General features: G+C 39.2%; 2 protein-coding genes across 3 annotated transcripts; one reads left to right on the top strand and one right to left on the bottom strand.

The window, feature by feature from the left end:
* Nucleotides 1-193: 193 nt before the first annotated feature.
* On the bottom strand, nucleotides 194-2,580 carry cdc26 (cell division cycle 26 homolog). Its single transcript, XM_036580295.1, has 3 exons — nucleotides 2,479-2,580; nucleotides 2,017-2,129; nucleotides 194-1,938 (listed from the first exon to the last, which is right to left on the bottom strand). The coding sequence occupies exons 2-3, from the start codon at nucleotides 2,095-2,097 to the stop codon at nucleotides 1,756-1,758; spliced, it is 264 nt and encodes an 87-aa protein (XP_036436188.1). The 5' UTR covers nucleotides 2,098-2,129; nucleotides 2,479-2,580; the 3' UTR covers nucleotides 194-1,755.
* Nucleotides 2,581-2,760: 180 nt separating this feature from the next.
* prpf4 (PRP4 pre-mRNA processing factor 4 homolog (yeast)) lies at nucleotides 2,761-21,511 on the top strand. Of its 2 annotated transcripts, none has more exons than XM_036580286.1 (14): nucleotides 2,761-2,925; nucleotides 3,237-3,436; nucleotides 3,708-3,894; nucleotides 4,018-4,105; nucleotides 4,232-4,311; nucleotides 4,484-4,577; nucleotides 4,668-4,762; nucleotides 4,972-5,030; nucleotides 5,151-5,274; nucleotides 12,493-12,582; nucleotides 17,979-18,101; nucleotides 18,605-18,712; nucleotides 18,824-18,942; nucleotides 20,829-21,511. In XM_036580286.1, exons 2-14 carry the CDS (start codon nucleotides 3,274-3,276, stop codon nucleotides 21,020-21,022), a joined length of 1,524 nt encoding a protein of 507 aa, XP_036436179.1. In that variant the 5' UTR covers nucleotides 2,761-2,925; nucleotides 3,237-3,273; the 3' UTR covers nucleotides 21,023-21,511. The 2 variants fall into 2 exon arrangements, with proteins under 2 accessions (XP_036436179.1, XP_036436178.1); XM_036580285.1 differs by having other exon boundaries at nucleotides 3,234-3,436.
* The last annotated feature ends 242 nt before the right edge of the window (nucleotides 21,512-21,753 follow it).

The following is a 21,753-nucleotide window of genomic DNA, read 5'->3' as shown; positions in this document are numbered from 1 at the left end:
CATAAAGGGATATGAAGAGAGAGCGCCTTATTAAACCTTTTGCCTTAAAATGAGAGAATACACTGAAAAGTGTCAACGGTAAATAGGCAGAGCTCCTAAGAGGTCTGGAGAATATCAGTGAACTTCAAAACAAAGCATGCATGAGATTAGGATGGGTCTGTGCATTAGTAACACCTGATTAGAGTTGTAAGTCTGCTTTGTATTTGTGGAATTGCTGAAATGTCTTTTGAGGTTAATCAACGACAAAGAGTGTTGCTAAGACAGAACACTGCAGGGCTGAATAATACTTTTAAACTTGGCTTATGACCATCAACTCTTTGTGTGCACACATACATTGGGCCTCATTCACCAATATCTTCATTTAAGTTTTTTTCTTAAATGTGTTCTTGAGACGGGCCCCTTGGAAAAAGTCTCTCTCAGATCCTTGACATGTTAAATCGCAGAATTGTTCACACCTTTGTGCTTTTGAGTGTGTGTAGATTCTGTTCTTAGCTAAGAACAAATCCTAAATAAGAAAACATGGATGAAAGTCAGAAACTTCAGAAAACTGCATAAGTGTGTTTTTAAGAAGAAAATTCTTCTTAAGAGTGGTCGGTGAAATGAGGCCTCTTGAGAGAAAGAGGTGATCCCATCTGGTTGGCTTTACAGAGCAGCATCTAAAATTTGCTCCCTATGGAGTATATTAAGTAAAAACAGAATGGTGAAATGTAGACTATATCTCTGATGCCAGTGTTTCCTTTAAGATTCCTTTTTATAACATTCTGCTACTGTAAACTATAAGACATATATCTCACAATTTTTTGCAATTTAATTTTTATTTTTTCCACATCATTAGGTTTTATGTAACTAGCCAAAAAATTATAATGACAAAAGGTGTAAAATTCTCTGAAAATCGATGGTATTAATATGTAACTCGTGCATTCCTTATTGCAAGAAATGGGCCTCACCTATTTTCAACAATTTGTTTTGTGGTTCTTCTTCCTAATCGCTGAAGTGTGCCTTTTTCCTGTTGGATTAGCTAACTAATGCAAGTCCTCAACTAGATATCTGCCTTATCAGTCAGAAAAAAGGCACAGTCAGAAACATTTTTACAGGCATTAAGTACTTCGACATGGAAGTGTGTTCACTAGAAAATGCTCAACTGATAATTCTGTTATGTTGATTTTGTTTTAGTTTTAATAGTTATTTTATAATTTAAGATATTGTGTTTTGTACAAGCTGGATTTGCAAGTCATCCTCCTTAATACTAGGTTTAATTAATTAGAGAATAACTGGAATTAGATTTTGGTAACCAAGTAAGTGCTGAAATATGCTGATCAAGTATCAGTAGGAATATGGCTTTAAATCAAGTGCAGCATCAGTGTTAACTGTTTACAATCCTGTCATATTTGTGTAGTTTGACATACAGTGCTGTAATCGATTAAGAAAATGAAAATGGAATGTAATTAAAAGCATAATTGATGTGACTTCCGAAGACCTTGTTTTGTATAGAAAAAGACTGACAGATCAGTATTATTAGTGACTGAAATTGCAACTGGTTTCAGAACCAAAAAGTACTGCTCCGTGTTTACTCATATTTGGAAGGAAATGCTCTTTATCAGTAACAAATAAGAGAAGCAAGAAAAAAATGTGCATTTGCACTTTGCAAGTGAATCTGTACAAAATGGAGTTGTATGGTTCTCATAGTAAAGCAGGCTAGTTTAAAGTCTGTGTGATGAAAAATGGCACGACTGCATACTTAATTTAGTTAGTAGTTCAAAACTGAAGGTTTCCAAATAACGATGGTAGGGTGTTTGGCTTTGGGTGAGGTTTGTATCCAATTCGCTCGTGGATCATCTGTTCTCTGGTTTTCCCCTCTCCACCCCCTGAAGCACCGCTCATCTCGCTGGACGTTGGAACGCCAACCACATCCACCTCATCTCGCTGTTTCTTTCGACTCTGTAAAAAGCAATATAAAATGAGGTTTTACGTATCTGAGACTTATTTGTTTATAGGTCGGCGATATTACTAACCTACCTCAAGCTCTTTCTTCACACACTCGAACTCTTCCATGTCATCCAGCTTCAGTTCCAGACGTGTTGGCTTTCGGCGAAGCATCCTGGTAGGTGACTTGGTTGGATGTAAGTCAACTAAAAATACACAATGTATTGTTACCATACAACAGTTTTCGCTAGAAAATAATAGTGCAGCACAGCACTGGCGATAAAGTGCAACCGAGCCCGCAAATTAGCTTGGTAAATGTCCGCAAAACAATATAACGTTGGCAGATTGAATGATAGCCAACAAATATTTGGTCATGGCAACAGCTCTAACATGAACATTTTGTTAAATGCATGTAACAGCAAGTTAGCTAAATTATTAACGCCATCTCTGCGTAGAACTCAGTAAGGTTATTATAAATATATCTCGACAGGCTTGTTAATCTAAGAGTTGTATAATATGTATGTATTAATATAATATTAGTATTTTCAAACGAACCTTAAGGAAAAAAGCGTTGTCTTAACTTAAAACATCGGTCGGTGACTCGGGCTCGGGCCGGAAGTTGCTTGTGGGTTTCTGGGAAATGTAGTGTTTAATTTTTGATGAGCCTATATGTTGAAATATAACAATATACATTGCACTTTTTGTATGTGGAAAATACGTGAAGAAAGTTGCAAAAATGTCCCTTAGAGCCACACACACACACTTTTGCCTCACAGAAACCAAACTTTACATGAATTCTAAGGTTTGTCTCCACTAGATGTCACTACGAGATACAAGCTTTCTTCTATGGTCTATGACAAGTTCCTGTGCGCCACACATATCGCGGAGCATTTGTCGTGGAGAGCTACGTTTAGCTAGCAATATGTATTAACTAACATTACAGTGCAAACTTAATGAAAACATATTGTTAATATTGTTTCAACTGACTGGAGGTGGCGTGGGGTAGGAAACTGAATTATTAGTTTTGTAACGCACATTAAAACTTTAGTTCAATTAGTTAACTTGCTCTGCAGCTCAGGCCAGGTTGCTGCTGGAGCCGTTTTCGTAGTTTAAGGTTTTCTTTCGTTAGCCATTTATGCGGTCATCAACTCTCTGCACTTGGTTTTACAAAATGTTTGAGAAGTACTTGGTTTAAATGGTGTACCGTAGTTTCCGGGTTTAGTTTGTCTTGGAAGTCTTACCTCCTGAGTTAATTTACTCGACAAACCTGCAGTGCTGTTTTTATAACCATGTATTTTTTTTTTTTTCAGCAGGTTGTGCTGACCTCAGTAGAAAAATAGTCCATTAAAGATGTCGGATGAGGATGAAGCTCCAGTGGTGAAAAAGTCGCGGATCTTTTATGGAAGTATTGAAGAAAAGGAGAAGGAGCGTCTTGGAAGAGAGGGAGCCACTGCCTCAGGCAAAGACGCCATTAAGGCTGGTATTGAGGCTGGCAATATTAACATCTCCTCTGGTAAGAAGACGTCTGAGCTACCTTGTATGTAAAGAAATAGCCTTGGTGGTGCTGCTGATGAAATCAGAGAAATGATTAAGAATTGATTTGTTAACATATTATCTTTCTAATAGCTAAAATATTAGGGAAGTATTTCAGATGTCTTGTGAAGTCAGTAATGACTACTTTTCCTTATCTTGGCAGTTAGTGATATAACTTGGTGATATTTAATGTAACTTTTTCTTTTTTCTTAGCCGTGCGATTTATTTGTAGTAACTTGATTACTTTTCAGGTGAGTCACTGGAGATAGAGGATCGTGTGAATGAGCGGCAGGCAGAGGTGTTGGCTGAATTTGAGCGCAGGAAAAGAGCCCGACAAATTACAGTCTCTACTGATGACACTGAAGTCAAAGCTTGTCTGCGTGCTCTTGGAGAGCCAATTACACTGTTTGGCGAGGGCCCTGCTGAGAGACGAGAGAGGTGAGCTTGTAGTGCAACCGTAATTATCACTAAAGCCTGAATCATGCTTACTTGTGTATTTGTTGTCTCCCTTGAGTGTATGATTTTTAAACCCATCAATTAATCAAATATTTCTTTTCACAGATTGCGAAATATCTTATCAGTAGTAGGTCCTGATGCCCTGAAGAAATCTAAGAAGGATGAAGAGAAAGCAAAGCGTTCCCAGGAGGACGTATGGAAACTTATTTCTCAGTCATCACATATATCAGGGGTGACCCTCGTAAGCTATTACTGCAATGGAAAATGTACTGTTGCCAAACCTCCAGGATACTGCAGCCTCTTTTTATTTTTTGTTTAGTCTCAGCAGACATGGTACCATGAGGGCCCCGAGACTCTGAAGGACGCACGGCTCTGGCTAGCAAAATACTCATTACCCAGGTAAGCACAACTCGGAAGTGAATGTATATAAAAATATGCTCAAAAGAAACCAATTTGTTTAACATTTTGTTTTCTTCAAAGTGATAACAAGCACACATTTGCTCCAGAAGTCCCATACGTTGTTTATTATATGCTAAGATAAAGATAAAGATTTGGTGTTGTATGTTTTCAGAGCTGTAAAGAGGTTAGACACTGCACGTGCTCTAAAAGATATTCCGGAATCTACACGCACAGTACGGCAGCAAGAGCTTCACAAGGCTCTCAGGGTAGGGTAGTATTACTGTTCTGGTGTAGTGTAGTACCTAATTAACAATGTAACACTTAAAACATGGCAATTACTTCTTTTTTTTCATCAGAACCTGAACAACTTCTGCAGTCAGATTGGAGATGATCGCCCAATATCCTATTGCCAGTTCAGCCCTAACTCCAAACTGCTGGTGACTGCATCTTGGTGTGTTTTTCAATATGTATTTTAATAACATTGCATACGTGTACATTCCGTTGAATGAGTCACGATAGGTGTCTGAATGAGAGCAAAAAGTACTTTTCTTTGAGTTTAATAGATATATATATATATATATATATATATATATATATATATATATATATATATATATATATATATATATATATATATAATTATTTCTTTGTCAAATTTAGGAGCGGTCTATGCAAGCTCTGGAATGTCCCAGACTGCAGCCTCGTTCGTACATTAAGGGGTAAGTGAATACATTTAAAAAAAAATAAATAAAAAATCTCATTACACCAGTATGCCGGAGCTTGGCATTTAGATGGCAAATGTATATAGAAATGCTGAGTGTTAGTATTGTTCGTTGTAGGTCACAATACAAATGTTGGAGCCATTAGCTTCCATCCACAGGCCACACTCACTCTCAAGAAGTCAGATGTCAACATGGCTTCCTGTGCTGCAGATGGATCTGTTAAATTGTGGAGTTTGGACAGGTTTGTGAGTGAATACATATTTGTTTCTTTGTTTGCAGTTAGGATTAGTTTGAGACTTATATTGTTCAGTGGAAGTGGGGTTCCAGAACTGGAGCTGGGCTAAAACTTGTTTAGATTGGGCTCTTAAGATTAAAGAGACAGTTTTTAAAGAGACACCAATTTTACATATCTATGTCTCCAGGAGAACATTTATGACAGAAGAAGAATGATTTTAAAATCCTTTTGTTTGTGCACAGCTAGCACTAGTCCCCACAGTTCAGCTTTAAACTGCAAGAGGCAGAGCAGTATGTCAATATGTTTTGTCCAGTTTTCACTCAGTGGAGGATTTTCAAAAAATAGTAACTTGCATCCCAAATGTCAAATGATCTTTCAGGGTAACTCGCAGAGAGACACACACATACTCACAGATTGCAAACAAATTAACTACCACCTGGACGGCAGCCCCATACAGAACTCCTGATAAATGATTTCTAGACCACAACAGCTTTCTGGGTCCATACAGAAGTCTAACTAAATATTGGAACCAAAATACAGAGCTCCAAAACTTCATTCAAGACAAGGAAGCAATCTGCAAATGTAACCAGGCAGGATTTATTCTTGTATCCTTTAGCAGCTCTTGACATCAGGGGTCAAACAAATACTTACTGCTCAACTTTAGTCATCCATGAAATGCAGACTGTTTTTCTGAAGCATCCAATGCACATACAATGATGGAGGATCATGTACCTAAGGAAATATAAAAGTAAAGGGAATACACTATATTGCCAGAAGTATTCACTCACCCATCCAAATCGTTGAATTCAGGTGTTCTGATCATTTCCATGGCCACAGGTGTATAAATGAAGCACCTAGGCATGCAGACTGCTTCTACAAACATTTGTGAAAGAATGGGTCACTCTCAGGAGCTCAGTGAATTCCAGCGTGGTACCGTGATAGGATGCCACCTGTGCAGCAAGTCCAGTCGTGAAATTTCCTCGCTACTAAATATTCCACAGTCAACTGCCAGTAGTATTATAACAAAGTGGAAGTGATTGGGAACGACAGCAACTCAGCCACGAAGTGGTAGGCCACGTAAAATTACAGAGTGGGGTCAGCAGATGCTGAGGCGCATAGTGCGCAGAGGTTGCCAACGTTCTGCAGAGTCAATCACTACAGACCTCCAAACTTCATGTGGCCTTCAGATTAGCTCAAGAACAGTGCGTAGAGAGCTTCATGGAATGGGTTTTCATGGCTGAGCCGCTGCATCCAAGCCTTACATCATCAAGTGCAGTGCAAAGCATCGAAAGCAGTGGTGTAAAGCACGCCGCTACTGAACTCTAAAGCAGTGAAGACCTGTTCTTTGGAGTGACGATTCACGCTTCTCCACCTGGCAATCTGATGGACGAGTCTGAGTTTGGCGGTTGCCAACGGTACTTGTCTGACTGCATTGTGCCAAGTGTAAAGTTGGTGGAGGGGGGATTATGGTGTGGGGTTGTTTTTCAGGAGTTGGGCTCAGCCCCTTAGTTCCAGTGAAAGGAACTCTTAATGCTTCAGCATACCAAGAGATTTTGGACAATTTCATGCTCCCAACTTTGTGGGAACAGTTTGGGGATGGCCCCTTCCTGTTCCAACATGACTGCGCACCAGTGCACAAAGCAAGGTCCATAAAAACATGGATGAGCGAGTTTGGTGTGGAAGAACTTGACTGGCCTGCACAGAGTCCTGACCTCAACCCGGTAGAACACCTATGGGATGAATTAGAGCGGAGACTGCGAGCGAGGCCTTCTCGTCCAACATCAGTGTCTGACCTCACAAACACACTCCTAAACCTTGTGGAAAGCTTTCCCAGAATAGTTGAAGCTGTTAGCTGCAAAGGGTGGGCCGACATCATATTAAACCCTATGGATTAAGAATGGTATGTCACTCAAGTTCATATGCGTGTGAAGGCAGATGAGCAAATACTTTTGGCAATATAGTGTGTGTAAATATAAGAAAAATACAGTGCTCTCAATAATGTTTGTGACAAGGAACGTTTTTTGTATTTGCTTCTGTACTCTAGTTTTAAATTTGTAATGAGACAGTTCACGTGATTAAAGTGCACATTCTCAGATTTTAATAATTTTTTTTATACATGTTAGCTTTGCCCTGTAGAAATGTCAGCCCCCCATTTCAAAGCACCATAATGTTTGGGACATAGTAGTGGTATGTACAGTAAATTTGTTTAGTACTTTGCTGCATATCCTTGAGATATCTTTGACTACTTGAAGTCTTTGACTCATCGACATTACTAGGTATTGAGTGTCTTCTCTGGTGATTCTCTGCCAGGCTTGTACTGCAGCTGCAGCCGTCTTTAGCTCCTGCTTGTTTCAGGGGCTAGACCCCTTACATTTTTCTTAAGCATATGAAGGGTAAGCTCAGTAGGATTTAGATCTGGTGACTTACATGTCCAGTTAAAAACATTACAGTTTTTAGCTTTGTAAATTTCGAGGATTGCTTTAGCAGTACATTTTGGATCATTGTCTTGCTGTAGGATGAAGCACTGTCTGGTGAGTTTGAAGGCCTTTTCCAGATCCTCAGCTGATAAGATGTTTCTATACGCCTCATTATTGTTTTTAATTCGGCTGTCAGCAGTTACATCATCTATAAAGATGATTGAACCAGTACCTTTTGCAGCCTTACAGGTCAAGGCCATGACACCACCACACACTACACCTACCAGTCCCTTTATGGTTACTCAGCTCTATTTCCAGTCTCTTTTCTCTTAATAATGCTACAAAAAAATTGATAAGCCTAGGGTTTCAGCATGTTAAAAATAAAACGTATAGAAATACTGTCTTGAAATCTGAAATGGTGTCCTTTAACCACATATGAATTGTTTAAGTACAAATTGTGTACACCAAACTGTGGTGTACAGAGGCAAACTGTCACAGACACTGTGGAGGGCACTTTGTCTTTCTGCTGATAAAGTTAATTATCCAGCTGCAACCGTTAGCAGAAAAGCAGCACTCACCTCAGACTCAGCCATGTTTTATAGATAGATAGATAGGTAGATCACTTTATTAATCCCAGAAGGAAGTTCTTATATTGCAGCAGTACAAAACACAGTAAAGAGCAAAACAAGAGCAAAATGAACAGAAGCAAAGTATTACTGTATGCTAATTACAGATGCATAAACAAAGTAAAGATAAATAATAAAATATAGCCGCAAGCGGCAATGATGCTGTTCAAGCATGCAACAGCAGTATGGGCCCTCCTGCAGGTTTAGCCCATTAGGCCTAAAAAGGCCTCAAGCTATGGGTCTTATTCATAGGCAGAGTGAATAGAACTAATAGGAAGTCAGTTCATCAAAAGGCCTTCAGTTGCCATAAACAACAAGCAGTGGTGTTTTAAACACAATATAGGTTTGCATTCATATGTACTGATCTACACTGTTTTGTAGAACATCCAAGAAGTTGCACTTGCACAGTGGATTGGTTCTGTATCTAAGCCTTTGATTTGATGTAGGCCATAATGAGGCCCAGTGCACTCATAAGAGGCCCTATTGGTGTGAGGAGCTCAGTGAAAGTGGGTCAGAATTAGTGAAAAGGCCACAGTATGGTATCATTCTTGATCAGGGACCATATCCAAAGACATTCACCAAGTTTTGGTCAGAATGACTATTTGACGTTTGTATAATAAGCCTTTGTATAGTGAAATCTTTGAATGAATAAGCCAAAATAAAAGACAAGCAGTGCAATTTTTGACATAACATGTAATTAGAAAGTTGTTCATCTTAGTTGACTGAGTCACATGGCACCAATTGTTTATATGTCGACCTTGTAATAACATTATAATAGCATTTTAATTGATTTTTAAGTGTTTTGGAGTGCTAAAGCGCCCCCTAAAGGCCAATCTGGACCAAACTTGGCAGACACCATTGAAGTCTAAATATGTAAATATCCTTAAAGATTGGAGATTATCTGACCAATTACTGTTGAGTTATAGCAAATCAAGCTAGCAATACCATGTTTGCAGTAATTAATTGATTGATCCTCAATACACTGAGCGGAACAGTCAAAATGTTTTTGATAATTATTGAGAATCAGTGTCTTCTGAATCTGATGGTACTAATTTGAGGAAAATTGGCCAAAAATCTAGAGACTAGTTTGCAAGAATAGGTTTGTTAATTTTGTCTCTATCTCACTCTGATCGAAAGTTACAGGCAAAAATATGAGTAAAGTTGAAAAAGATGAAAAATAGAAACACAGGACTAAAGTAAAGTATGAGCTCAGTGAAAGTGGGTCAGAATTAGTGAAAAGGCCACAATATGGTATGATTCTTGATCAGGGACCATATCCAAAGATGTTTACCAAGTTTTGGTCAGATTGACCTTTTGACCTTTGTATAATAAGCCTTCGTATAATGTAGTCTTCGAATGAATAAGCCAAAATACAAGACAAACAGTACAATTTGAGACAGAACATGTACTTAGAAAGTTGTTCATGTGAGTGACCTGAGTCGTATGGCACCATTTGTTTATATGTTGACCTTGTAATAACATTGTAATAGCATTTTAATTGATTTTTAAGTGTTTTTGAGTGCTAAAGCGCCCCCTAAAGGCCAATCTGGACCAAACTTGGCAGACACCATTACAGTCCAAATATGTAACAATCCTGAAAGTTTGGACATGATGCGACCAATGACTGAGTTATAGCTAATCAAGCTAACAATGCCATGGTCGCAGTAATTAATTGATTGATCCACACGACCCTGAGTAGAAAAGTCAACATGTTTTTGATAATTATTTACCTACATATGCTAAAGAATTTTTCCAGACCAAGTTCGAAAAGATTGGATCAAAATCCAGGGACTAGTTCGAAAAAACTGATTACAAAAAAACTATGCAGTTTTGTAATAAATATGCATTTGCAATATTGTTTGGAATAACATACTACATATGATACACAAGGATTTTCAAACAATGTTTTAATAAAACAGTAATATGTAATATGTTAATTTTTATGAATAGCTCCCCCCAGTGGTCAAATTTTTTCAAACTTGATTGGTTGTTAGAAAGTGGCTATATGTAGAGATCATTCAAGTTTCAAGATGATTGGTCAATGGTAAGCCAGTCAAAAGCCTGCTAAATGCTGATTGGCCGATGGCGACCACATACTTCAGTTAATCAAATTGTCCTTATGGATTCACTTATAGTCTGGCCAACAGATGGTATCTGCAAAGTTTCAGCCTGATCGGATGTACGGATGCTGAGAAACAGCCATGTAGCATTAACTCCGCCCCCTAATGACATGCGTACAAAAATCGAATGGCTACCTCAGAATCATCTTACAAATGTGTCTGAAGTTTTAAATTTTTTGGCTGAAGGGTTGTCGAGTTACAGAATTTTAAATTTTTAACTCTGAATTATTTTGAATTTATCTAGATGGGTTCATGTGCATATGACAGCCATGTTATTTAGAAAACTCAATGTTTTTGATAATTATTGTCCTTCAGGCTCTTCTGAATTTTTTGACACCAAATAAATGAGAATCAGTCAAAAATTGTAGGACTAGTTTGCAAAAGTAGTAGCGGGAGGGAGTACTACCTATTGACCAAGTTTTAAGTCTCTAGGACTTACGGTTTGGGCTGCGCGTTCCGTTTCAGGGAAGAAAAAGAATATGAAGAAAAATCTTGACAATTACAATAGGGTTAAATGCATTGCATGCTTGAACCCTAATAATGTGCAGTACAAAAATGAGAAGTAAATTGGATAAATACTATGCAGTTGACAATGCAGTAGTGCATGTCCCCTCCAGTGAATGAACTAGTGACTATGTACTGTAACGATAACCTATGTCAACAGTTGTGCAGTATGACATTTATAGATGCATAAACAAAGTGACAGTGCAATGTGCAAAATTTGTGGACATATAAACAAAGTGGCAGTTCAATATGAAGTATGTATAGATGTGTAAACAAAGTGGCAGTGCATAGTAATATGAGTGGAGAGATGCAACATAATGTCCAGCTGGTGCCCAATGAGCCTGTTAGTGGCTCAGTATACAGTAATGTCGTGGCACAGCGGTGAGGTGTTGTACAGTGCAATTGCTGTTGGTAAAAACGATCTCCTGTACTGCTCCTTGCTACAGCGGAGCTGAATGAGTCTGTTGCTGAAGGTGCTCAGCTGTCTGACCAGTAGGTCATGGGGGGCTGTGATGTACTGTTCAAGATAGCAGTGAGTTTATTAAGTGACCTCCTTTCAACCACTACCTCAAAACCATCCAGTGAGCAACCCAAGACAGAGCCAGCCTTCTTGATCAATTTGTTGAGCTTTTTTGCATCTCCTGCTCTGATGCTGCAGACTCCCCAGCAGTCTGCTGCAAGGAAGACCGCACCTGCAACAACAGACTGGTAGATCACAAACATCTTGGTGCACACATTAAAGGACCTGAGCCTTCTCAGAAAGTAGAGTCTGCTCATCCCCTTCCTGTACACAGCCTCTGTGTTGGCCCTTCAGTCCAATTTGTTGTCAAGCAGGACACCCAGATATTTGTAGGTGTCTACCAGCTCAATGTTCTGACCCATGATGGTAATGGGACTGATTGTGGTACTCTTCCTTCTGAAGTCCACCACCATCTCCCTGGTCTTGGTCACATTGAGGAGCAGGTGGTTCCTCATACTCCACTCAACAAAGCTTTCCACAAGGTTTCTATATTCTCCTTCCCACCCGTTCCTAATGCACCCAACCACCACAAAGTCATCAAAAATTTGATAAAGGTGGCAGAGGTCTGACCTGTATTGAAGTATTTCACAAAGTGTTTTAGATGATAATGTCTTTGTCGCCAAATCCTTCACATTCCAAAAACCCAAACTTGAAGGCAGTTTCTTCCAGTTTACATCTTGGTGGAACACCCTAACTCTTCTTGCGGGTCATATTCACAGTCCTCTGGACTAAAATGTTTATTGCATAGCCTCATATGTTTTGGCTTTTATTGCCTGTAACACTGTAAAGTTTGCTGTCCCTTGGTAAATAGTGGCAGGCAATGCTCCTTGCTGTCTTGCCCCCAGGAGTGGCTGGCTGCCATTGTAGATGTATTAGTTTTCTTAGGTAAAGCTTCAGTGGGAATAAATATTTGAATTTCTTAGACTGTGATGGAGCAGTTTGAGAGTTGATTGTTTTGATCAGTAGCAGTGAATCGTTCCTCTTATCAGTGAAGTTGAATAAAATAATACTGACTCTTACTGCTTCTTTCTCTGTAGTGATGAGCCCGTTGCAGACATTGAGGGCCACTCCATGAGGGTGGCTCGAGTAGCATGGCACCCTTCTGGCCGGTTTCTGGGCACAGCATGGTGAGTACCTGATGAAGAATCTTAGGCTAGACCTACACTATATAAAAGTATGCGGACCCCGGATTATTGAGTTCAGGTGTTACAGCTACACCCAAGTGTATAAACTCAAGCACATAACCATGCAATCTCCATAGACAAACACTGTCGGTAGAATGGGTCGTACTGAAGACAGTGATGCAAACTTCTTACCCTTTGGCAAATTCAGATGACCGACAACAGCAGAAGTTATGAAAGACTTGTTTACCTTCTCTGAACTGCATTTGCCCCCCCACCTGCATTCTGTGAACACCTGCCCCTACTCTACCTTTGATAAGTGAGGGAGGTCTGAGGGATTTTTTTTTTCCTTAAGTGCTGACATTGAAAACCTGAGGATTAGGGCCTGAAAAAGATCAGACGAGTTCAATCACAGAAACCAAAATTACAGTTAAAACCATAATGTAAAATACAGTTTGTTACTTGTTGCTGTATGTATATGCATATACTAAAGGTGAAAAAAGAAGATGACAAATATAAGGTCTGTCCTTCACAAAAATTAACAACATAATTATAAATAAAAAAGCAAAAATGTTTACACTGCAAGGATATTTTACCCAAATTGCACATGGAATATTGCACATGAAGTACTGATTTACATTATACATTGGAAAGGTCAGGAATTAACAGTATAAACATAGTAGGGTCATTCTACAGAAACATTGATTTTTGTGTCCCTAGTGTTTACAGATATTACACTTAAAAAACATGTTAAGGTTACAGTTTATTTATATTTTAAAATAAAACAATAAGTTATTTTAACAGCTACACCTTCTTTAGCCATCAATTTAGCATTATTGTTTTTTAAATCAATTATCTAGAATTCTAAGCACCACAGAAGTGCTTGTCCCCACAGTCATGTGTAAAGTGCCATATTTTGAAGAAAAAAATAATCTATACATGACTATGGAATATATAAATTAAATGACATAAAGAAAACAAATGCCAAATAATTATTATAAAATATATAATGAAAATTGTTGTCCCCAGGAGTCGTGTCACTGGTGTTACTGCGTATTTAAAAAAAAAACTCTTATTTTGAAATAAAAATCACACTGATGACATCACTTGACTTCCATTAACCTATTTTCTGAGGATCTATGAAAAAAGCACATGCTAAGTCCACTGTGTTCTTTCAAATTTTCTCATTTAGCCCATGATTTCATACGAAGCTTTTAGTGGATTAAATTACATATTTTAGTGAATATTCCATGGTTGACAACGTGTGGTTTGATGCTTTGTAGTAGCCATTTTGTAAAATGCATTTTTCATTAAAAACGTCACCGGTGTTATCTTTATGTGTAACACCAATGAGGATTGGTAACACCAGTGACACCTATGGATAGATAGAAAAGTGGACGTTTCTGTAGAATGACCCATAAACAGAAAAGCAAAAAAAAATCTTTACACTATAGAGATATTTTACAAGTATTCCACATGAATTATTGATTATATTGCACACAGGAAATGGTGATGAATTCACAGCTTATGTGCTGTAGGTGTGTGAGGTCTAATGGGGGGTGGAGGAGGGTTCTGCTGGGAGCAGTGCTGGTTGTACAGTCTAACAGCAGCAGGAAAGAAGGAGCTGGCCAGTGCTGCCAGAGTCTTATGCATGGGGTGGGAGCTGTTCTCCAGCATGGATGCTAGTCGGGCTAACATCCTCCAGTCTCCCACCACCTGCACTGGGTCTATGGGGCTTCCCAAGACAGAGCTGGCCCTTTTAATAAGTCTGTCAAGTCTCTTCCTGTCCACAGTTGAGATGCTGCTACCCCAGCAGACCACTTCATAAAAGATGGCTGATACCACCATGGTGTCAAAAAAGGTCCTCAGGAGTTCAGGAGTGCCCCCTGCACTCCAAACGACCTCAGTCTCCAAAGCAGGTAGAGTCTGCTCTGGCCTTTCCTATAGAGTGCACTAATGTTATTTACTAGTCCAGTCTATTGTTGAGGTGAAAACTCAGTTACTTATAAGAGTCCACTCTCTCAGTGTCCATTCCCTGGATGTTCACTGGTGGAGGAAGGTGACTGCGCCTGCGGAAGTTCACCACCATCTCTTTGGTCTCCCCGCATTGATCAGGAGGTGGTTCCTCCAGAGTCAGTTCTCTGTACTTGCTGTCATCCTCATCTGTAATGAGTCTGATGATTGCAGAGTCATCAGAGAACTTCTGTAGATGGCAGTTTGATGAGCTGTACACGAAGTCTGCAGTTTACAGGGTAAAGAGGAACAGTGCCAGGACTGTTCCCTGTGGGGCCCCTGTGCTACTGACCACCATGTCAGACACACAGTCCTGTGCACTCACTCACTATGGTCAGCTGGTGAGGTAGTCCAGAATACAGTTTGATAGGTTGATCCACCCCTATGTTCTCCAGCTCTGTGTAGGAGGTAGATAACCACATCATCCACTCCAATGCCAGGTGAACTGAAGTGGGTCAATAGATGAGCTCACCAGAGGGTGGAGATGGGCAAGGACCAGCCTCTCTGGTGCGTTTTCAACAGGTGCGACGCCAGTGGTCTGTAGCTGCTGAGGTCCTTCGGGTACTGCGTCTTTGGCACTGGTACCACACAAGATGTTTACCACAGTTGTGGTATCCTCCTGAGCTTCAGGCTTATGTTGAACTTGTGTTCAACTATTCCACACGGCTGGTCTGCGCAAGACTTGAGCCTGGTGCTGTGAGGTGAGAGTTATGAAGAGGGGGTGAATGTGGGAGAGGGGGCAGGGCAGTACAATGAGAGTGCAAAAGAGGGGGGTTGCAGCAGGGGTAACTGTGTGGGGGGAGGTGAGTGATTAAATCTATTGAAAAACAGATTGGGATCATTCACCCACTTTTGGTCCCCTACAGCCTTGGGGTCAGGTTTCTTGTGACCAGTAATTGTTTTAAGGCTTTTCCAGATCCCACTGATGGTGTTTTTCTCCTGACGTTTCTTGTCTCCTGATCCAAAGGCCTTATTTTTCTCCTTCAGGAGAACCTTTATATCAGGGTTGATCCAAGGTTTGTTGTTGGAAAAACACTGAACAGTGTTGGTGCTTACAGTGTTCTCTACACAGAAGTTTATATGGTCAATTATACAGTGTGTGAAACGGTCAGTGATCTCCCCATGAGGATCACATAGTTCTTCCCACACTGTTGTCAAAACAGTGTTTCAAAGCCCCTTCAGTCTCCCCAGACCATTTCTTCACTGTGCGATTGACAGCTGGCTCCCTATGTGCAAGCAGTTTGTACCCATGTGTGAGAATTCCCTCAGTAGGTAGAACGGCCTCATGCTAATGGCTACTAGTTTAATTTCCTTACAGCGGATTTGCTTCTTAATAGTGATGTGCCCAGAGTTACACCATCTATCATTCACAAATACTGACAGCCATCCTCCTTTCCTCTTGCCACTCTCCGATGTCCTTTCTGCCCGTATGAGCTAGAAGCCGTCCAAAGTGATAAACGTGTCCGGAGTTAGCGTAGTTAGCCATGACTCAGTGAACAGCACGTGGTACACTTGTGGTACTCGCTTGCTGATCCCTACCGTACACAAAAGGGCTCTGTACGGGATCTCTAGACATGGTCGTAAGCAGAGAAAAAAGTAGAGCGAGGACCAGGGCAAACTGTACAAGTTCTGTGTCCATAGTGCAAAAACGAAATGAAATAAAATCATTTTTAAACTATCATTTGATTTAGTGCAGGTTTCAATAACTATAATATTGACTCTTCAGCTGAAAATAAATGTAAAAATAAATAGTTACATTATTAATTATATAAACCTAAACAGGGTAGGAGTTAAATCAGTTTATGGAACAGTTATAGCTTTTCATGGAAGAATGCAGGGATGGGGAAGGAACAAATGAAAGGAAAAGGTGCATAACAGTTATGGATGGGTAAAAAGGAGCAATAATCTTGTTAAAAAACTTAAAAGAGAAACTTACAGTTGGTGTAACACTCATATTTGCCAGTTATTTTATTCACTATGAGATGTAGGTCACATTTCTGCGAAATGGACCTTACTAAAATTCTGATCCAAGTTGGCCTGCACCTGATAATCATACCTATATGAGCTTGTTAGACATCCTATTCCAAAACCCTAGGCAATAATATGATGTTGGCACCCTCTTTAATTTTATAACAGCCTCCACTCTTTTAGGAAGGCTTTCTACAAGATTTTGGAGTGTGTCCATAAAAATTTGTACCCATTCAGTCAAAAGAGCATTTGTGACTTCATACACTGATTTTGGATGAGAAGTCCTAGCTCGCAATCAGTGTTCCAACTTGAGCCAAAGGTGTTTAGTGGGGTTAAGCTTAGGGCTCTGTCATGCTGGATTACTGAAAAAGCACAAATTAAACATATGTTATAAAAGGCTTTCTGTACCCAATCCCAGCTAACGGAAAAGGCAGCTGCTCATACAGTTAATGAGACAAAATACAATCTAATGTACCTTCTGGTTTCTTAATAATGTTAGCTACATGATACTATACCATTAATATGCTGGTTAACAGGAAACTTTCTAATACCAGTAGTATTATGTTATGTGTAGGTACAAAAAACAGCTTTAATTTCTCACCTAATCACTAACATAGCCTACTATGGAGCCAGTAGCCTAAACTGAGCAGCTACAGGAACTAGACTAAAGCATGCTGATTTAGCTAGCAATGTTGTGAGTGCTCCAAATGGGAAAAAGTAATGGAGTTTGTATTTTACAAGCATAATATGTAAATAATGTTCATAAACTTACATTTTTATCATAGAAATGTTATGTTAGCTTATAGCATGTGTGCTGCATACCTGAATATCTCAAAAAGTCAAAGTTGTTCTAGTACTCAGTGCTGTGTAGCATCTCTCAGAGATCAACAGACCGGGCAGTTAAGTCTAGGGCCGAACCACAGGTATTCTGAGGTCAGCTGAGAACATCTCACTTCTGATTGTTTAGTTTCATCGCTTTTTCCACACTGAATCTCATAAAACCCCGAAGAAACTTGATGGGTGCTGCTAACATACTGAAAAAATTGTGGACAGCAACAATTGCTAAGCAGTGACTGGAGGGTTTCGAAAATAACACTGAGCTTGGCAGATTTTTAATGGCCATAATACAGTAACGACGCTCATAGAAAACAAATCAAATCTCTTCATCTCAGAAATACAGTGTAATACATATTCTATCCCCATTTGATTAGGTAAATCTGTGATACTGTGGCTGCACCTGTAAGTAAAATTTTTTATTATATATATATATATATATATATATATATATATATATATATATATATATATATATATATATATATTAGTTTTTTTTGTTTTGTTTTTTTTTGAGACATGATTATCATGGGAAAAATTGTACCGTGGAATCCTGCCTTTATTCCCTCTTCTTTTCTTCTCCCCAGTTATGATAACTCATGGCGACTGTGGGATCTTGAAGTCCAGGAGGAGATTCTTCATCAAGAAGGCCACAGTAAAGGTGTTCATGACCTGCATTTCCATCCTGACGGTTCCTTAGCAGGAACTGGGTGAGTCCCTAAAATTGAACACTGATGCACTCCATGGCTTCGTCTCAGCTAGCCAAAGCACAGAAAAAAATTCTCACTGGTGCGAAGGTGCATTGAAGGCATTGTATTTCAGGGTATTCATAAATAAAAAAATGTTGTCTTGTGTAGACAAAGGGTGAGCTGTAGTACTTTCATAAAAGGTGCACTGGTTTGCTTCAGATCGCTCTAATTGTAGTCAGCGTTCAGCAAAGAACTCGTTTTGAGCTTAGTGTGGCGGTGCACATGGTCATAAGGGGAACAACAGTATTTTGCTTTCTATTGTGCTCCTTTTAAAAGACTTGAGTTTCAGCACTTTCAATTATTTGATTCATTCTGTTTGTGGGAAAAATAGGCTAGACATTGTTTGCAGGAAGAATTAAATCCTTCTTATTTGAGAAAATCTGTAAATCACAACAATAAACTGCTTATTCAGTGAGTTTGCATAGATTTAAGCTTTTGTCTTTGGCAATCCTTTATATGCCCAGTGGTCTGGACTCCTTTGGTCGCGTATGGGACTTGAGAACTGGTCGCTGTGTCATGTTCCTGGAGGGGCATCTCAAAGAAATATACGGGATCAACTTCTCTCCAAATGGGTAAGACAGAACTATGGGAATAAAGATTTTAAGTTGGCCAAAATAAATTGTAATTATCATGCATTATAATTCATGTAAAGATGTAATGATACCACAATTTGTCGTCTGTAGTTTTCATGTGGCCACAGGGAGTGGGGACAACACGTGTAAAGTATGGGACCTGCGGAACAGAAAGTGTGTATACACAATCCCTGCTCACCAGAATCTGTTGTCTTCAGTCAAATTCCAGCGTAAGTTTGTCAGCAGTATTAAAAGGAGACTTTTAAAATATACCTAATATACCTCATATCTCCATTTCTATTAATAATAACTGGTTCTGTTCTTCCTATCAGTACCCTCTCTCTTCATAGTGGCTATGTTCTGAGGAGTATGTTTGGGATTAAAATGGAATTCCACTTAGCAGTTTAATTATGCAGAGCTATTAAAAAAAATCTAAGATACAAAGTTGTTCAAAATGGTTTGATTTGAAATTCGCCATTCTCGAGAAACATACTGAATTAGAATTGTTCACAGTGGTGGTGATGGGAACTAAACATTCAAAGCATTAAATGCCTCTAAAAGCTACCTCACAAAGTTATTACAAAGTTTCAGTATTAAACTCGGCCATTACTGGTTAATTACATACATTACATATCGCTGTCCAAAAAAAAAGTATCTCCTTTTTTTAATTTTTATTTTATTATTTATATCATTTGAGCACAGCAGCTGCTCTTTACATTGTGTGAAAATTTCAGGATGAACAGACCAATAGAAATGCTCTAAAATAGCTTGTAATTAAATTTTAGTATATGGAATTAAGATATAGAATGTTTTGCCTTCTTTTGTAAAGTTGCCATTTTTTTTTGGACAGTGAAAATACAAAAGTTCACTGCTTGTTTTGGATATACAGTCCCTTCCACAATTATTAGCATCCCTGGTAATGATGAGTAAAAAGGGTTAGCTTAATCTAGTAAATTAGTAAATTTATTCTGATCTTGAAAAAAATCCCTCAAGAAATAATTATTTTTAACCAAACCCCATGTGCCACAATTATTGGCACCCCTAGAAATCCTTAGAATGAAAATGTATCCAAAGCATTTTACTTTAAGCTGATAAGAGTTTCTAGGAACTTTCAAGCATAACCCTTTTTACTCATTTTACCATTTTTTTTTTTTACCAGTAATTTTGGAGGGGACCAAATAAAATGGCTGTGTGTGTATGTATGTATGTATGTGTGTGTGTGTGTGTGTGTGTGTGTGTGTGTATATATATATATATATATATATATATATATATATATATATATATATATATATATATATAGAGCTCCACTTACTATATGGGTGCACTTTGTAGTTCTACAGTTACAGACTGTTGTCCATCTGTTTCTCTGCATACTTTGTTAGCCCCCTTTTACCCTGTTCTTTAGTGGTCAGAATCCCCATGGACCCTCACAGAGCAGGTACTATTTGGGTGGTGGATCATTCTCAGCACTGCAGTAACACTGATGTGGTGGTGGTGTGTTAGTGTGTGTTGTGCTGGTACAAGTGGATCAGACACAGCAGTGCTGCTGGAGTTTTTAAACACCTCAGTGTCACTGCTGGACTGAGAATAGTCCATCAACCAAAAATATCCAGCCAACAGCGTCCTGTGGGCAGTGTCCGGTGACCACTCATGAAGGACTAAAGGATGACCAACACAAACTGTGCAGCAGCAGATGACCTGTTGTCTCTGACTTTATAGATACAAGGTGCACTGACAAGGTAGGAGTGTCTAATAGAGGGACAGTGAGTGGACACTGTTTAAAACCTCCAGCAGCACTGCTGTGTCTGATCCCCTCATACCAGCACAACATACACTAACACACCACCACCACGTCAGTGTTACTACGGTGCTGAGAATGATCCACCACCCAAGTAGTACCTGCTCTGTGAGGATCCGTGGGGGTCCTGACCACTGAAGAACAGGGTAAAAGGGGGCTAACAGTATGCAGAGAAACAGATAGACTACAGTCTGTAATTGTCAAACTACAAAGTGCACCTATATAGTAAGTGGAGCTGATATATATATATATCAGCTCCACTTACTATATAGGTATACGAATATGTTATTCATTTAACTACTGTATCTCTACCAGCTATAGATGGTCATTTCTTGCTGACTGGTGCTTATGACAATACGGCCAAAGTGTGGACCCACCCTGGCTGGTCTCCACTGAGGACCCTGGCGGGGCATGAGGGAAAGGTGATGGGGCTGGATATGTCTCCTGATGGACAGCTTATTGCCACCTGCTCCTATGACCGCACCTTTAAACTCTGGGTGTCTGAGTGAGGAAAATGGGTGTTGGAGCGGATGCATGAGACTAATTGATGTTTCTGTTTTTAATTAAACCATGAACGGATACGTAAGTTCATGATCCTACCACCGCTATTGGGTTTGAGTTTCTCTAAATAGCTTGTATTTTTTGCTCTGCATTGATCGTGATGGACATTTCAAAGTCCTTTTATGTTTACATAGCGTACATCATCCTTTTGTGTTGTGTAACTTTTATTGACCAGCAACACAGATGTTCGGATTTTTCTTATGCAAACTTCGCATATTTTTTCTTTTTGTTGATTCTCTTCTTAACCCCCCAACCCCACCCACCCGACAAAAGTATAAGGTTACATTAATTATACTGTCTGTTGGTGCATGGGTGCACACACGTTTGTAATTGTCTTGCGCATATGATGTTTTAGAATAAGTAAAATCTGATCATTGTGTTCCACTTAGATCTATTGAGTATCTGATCTGTTAATTAAACTGATAATTCTTTCTACATTTTGTTTTTCAGTGCACTTGCAAACTGGTACCTTATTTGATCTTTACAGTTGGGCCACATATTTAAAAAATGCACATGAACACATTTTCATTTGACTTTTGTTCCTATCTTGTTTGTGCTTTCTCATCTTAAATACATGATTACATGTTGAAAGGGGGTGGAAGCAGCAGGTTTTCCTTACGTGGTGTTATTTATTTGACTAAAAGAGCCAAATGAAAAGCGTGGCTTCCTTTGTTGTCCA

The sequence above is a fragment of the Colossoma macropomum genome, unplaced genomic scaffold (genome assembly GCF_904425465.1).
Source record: "Colossoma macropomum unplaced genomic scaffold, Colossoma_macropomum, whole genome shotgun sequence".
Taxonomy (NCBI): Eukaryota; Metazoa; Chordata; class Actinopteri; order Characiformes; family Serrasalmidae; genus Colossoma; species Colossoma macropomum.
This window is presented reverse-complemented; position numbering and strand designations above follow the sequence as displayed.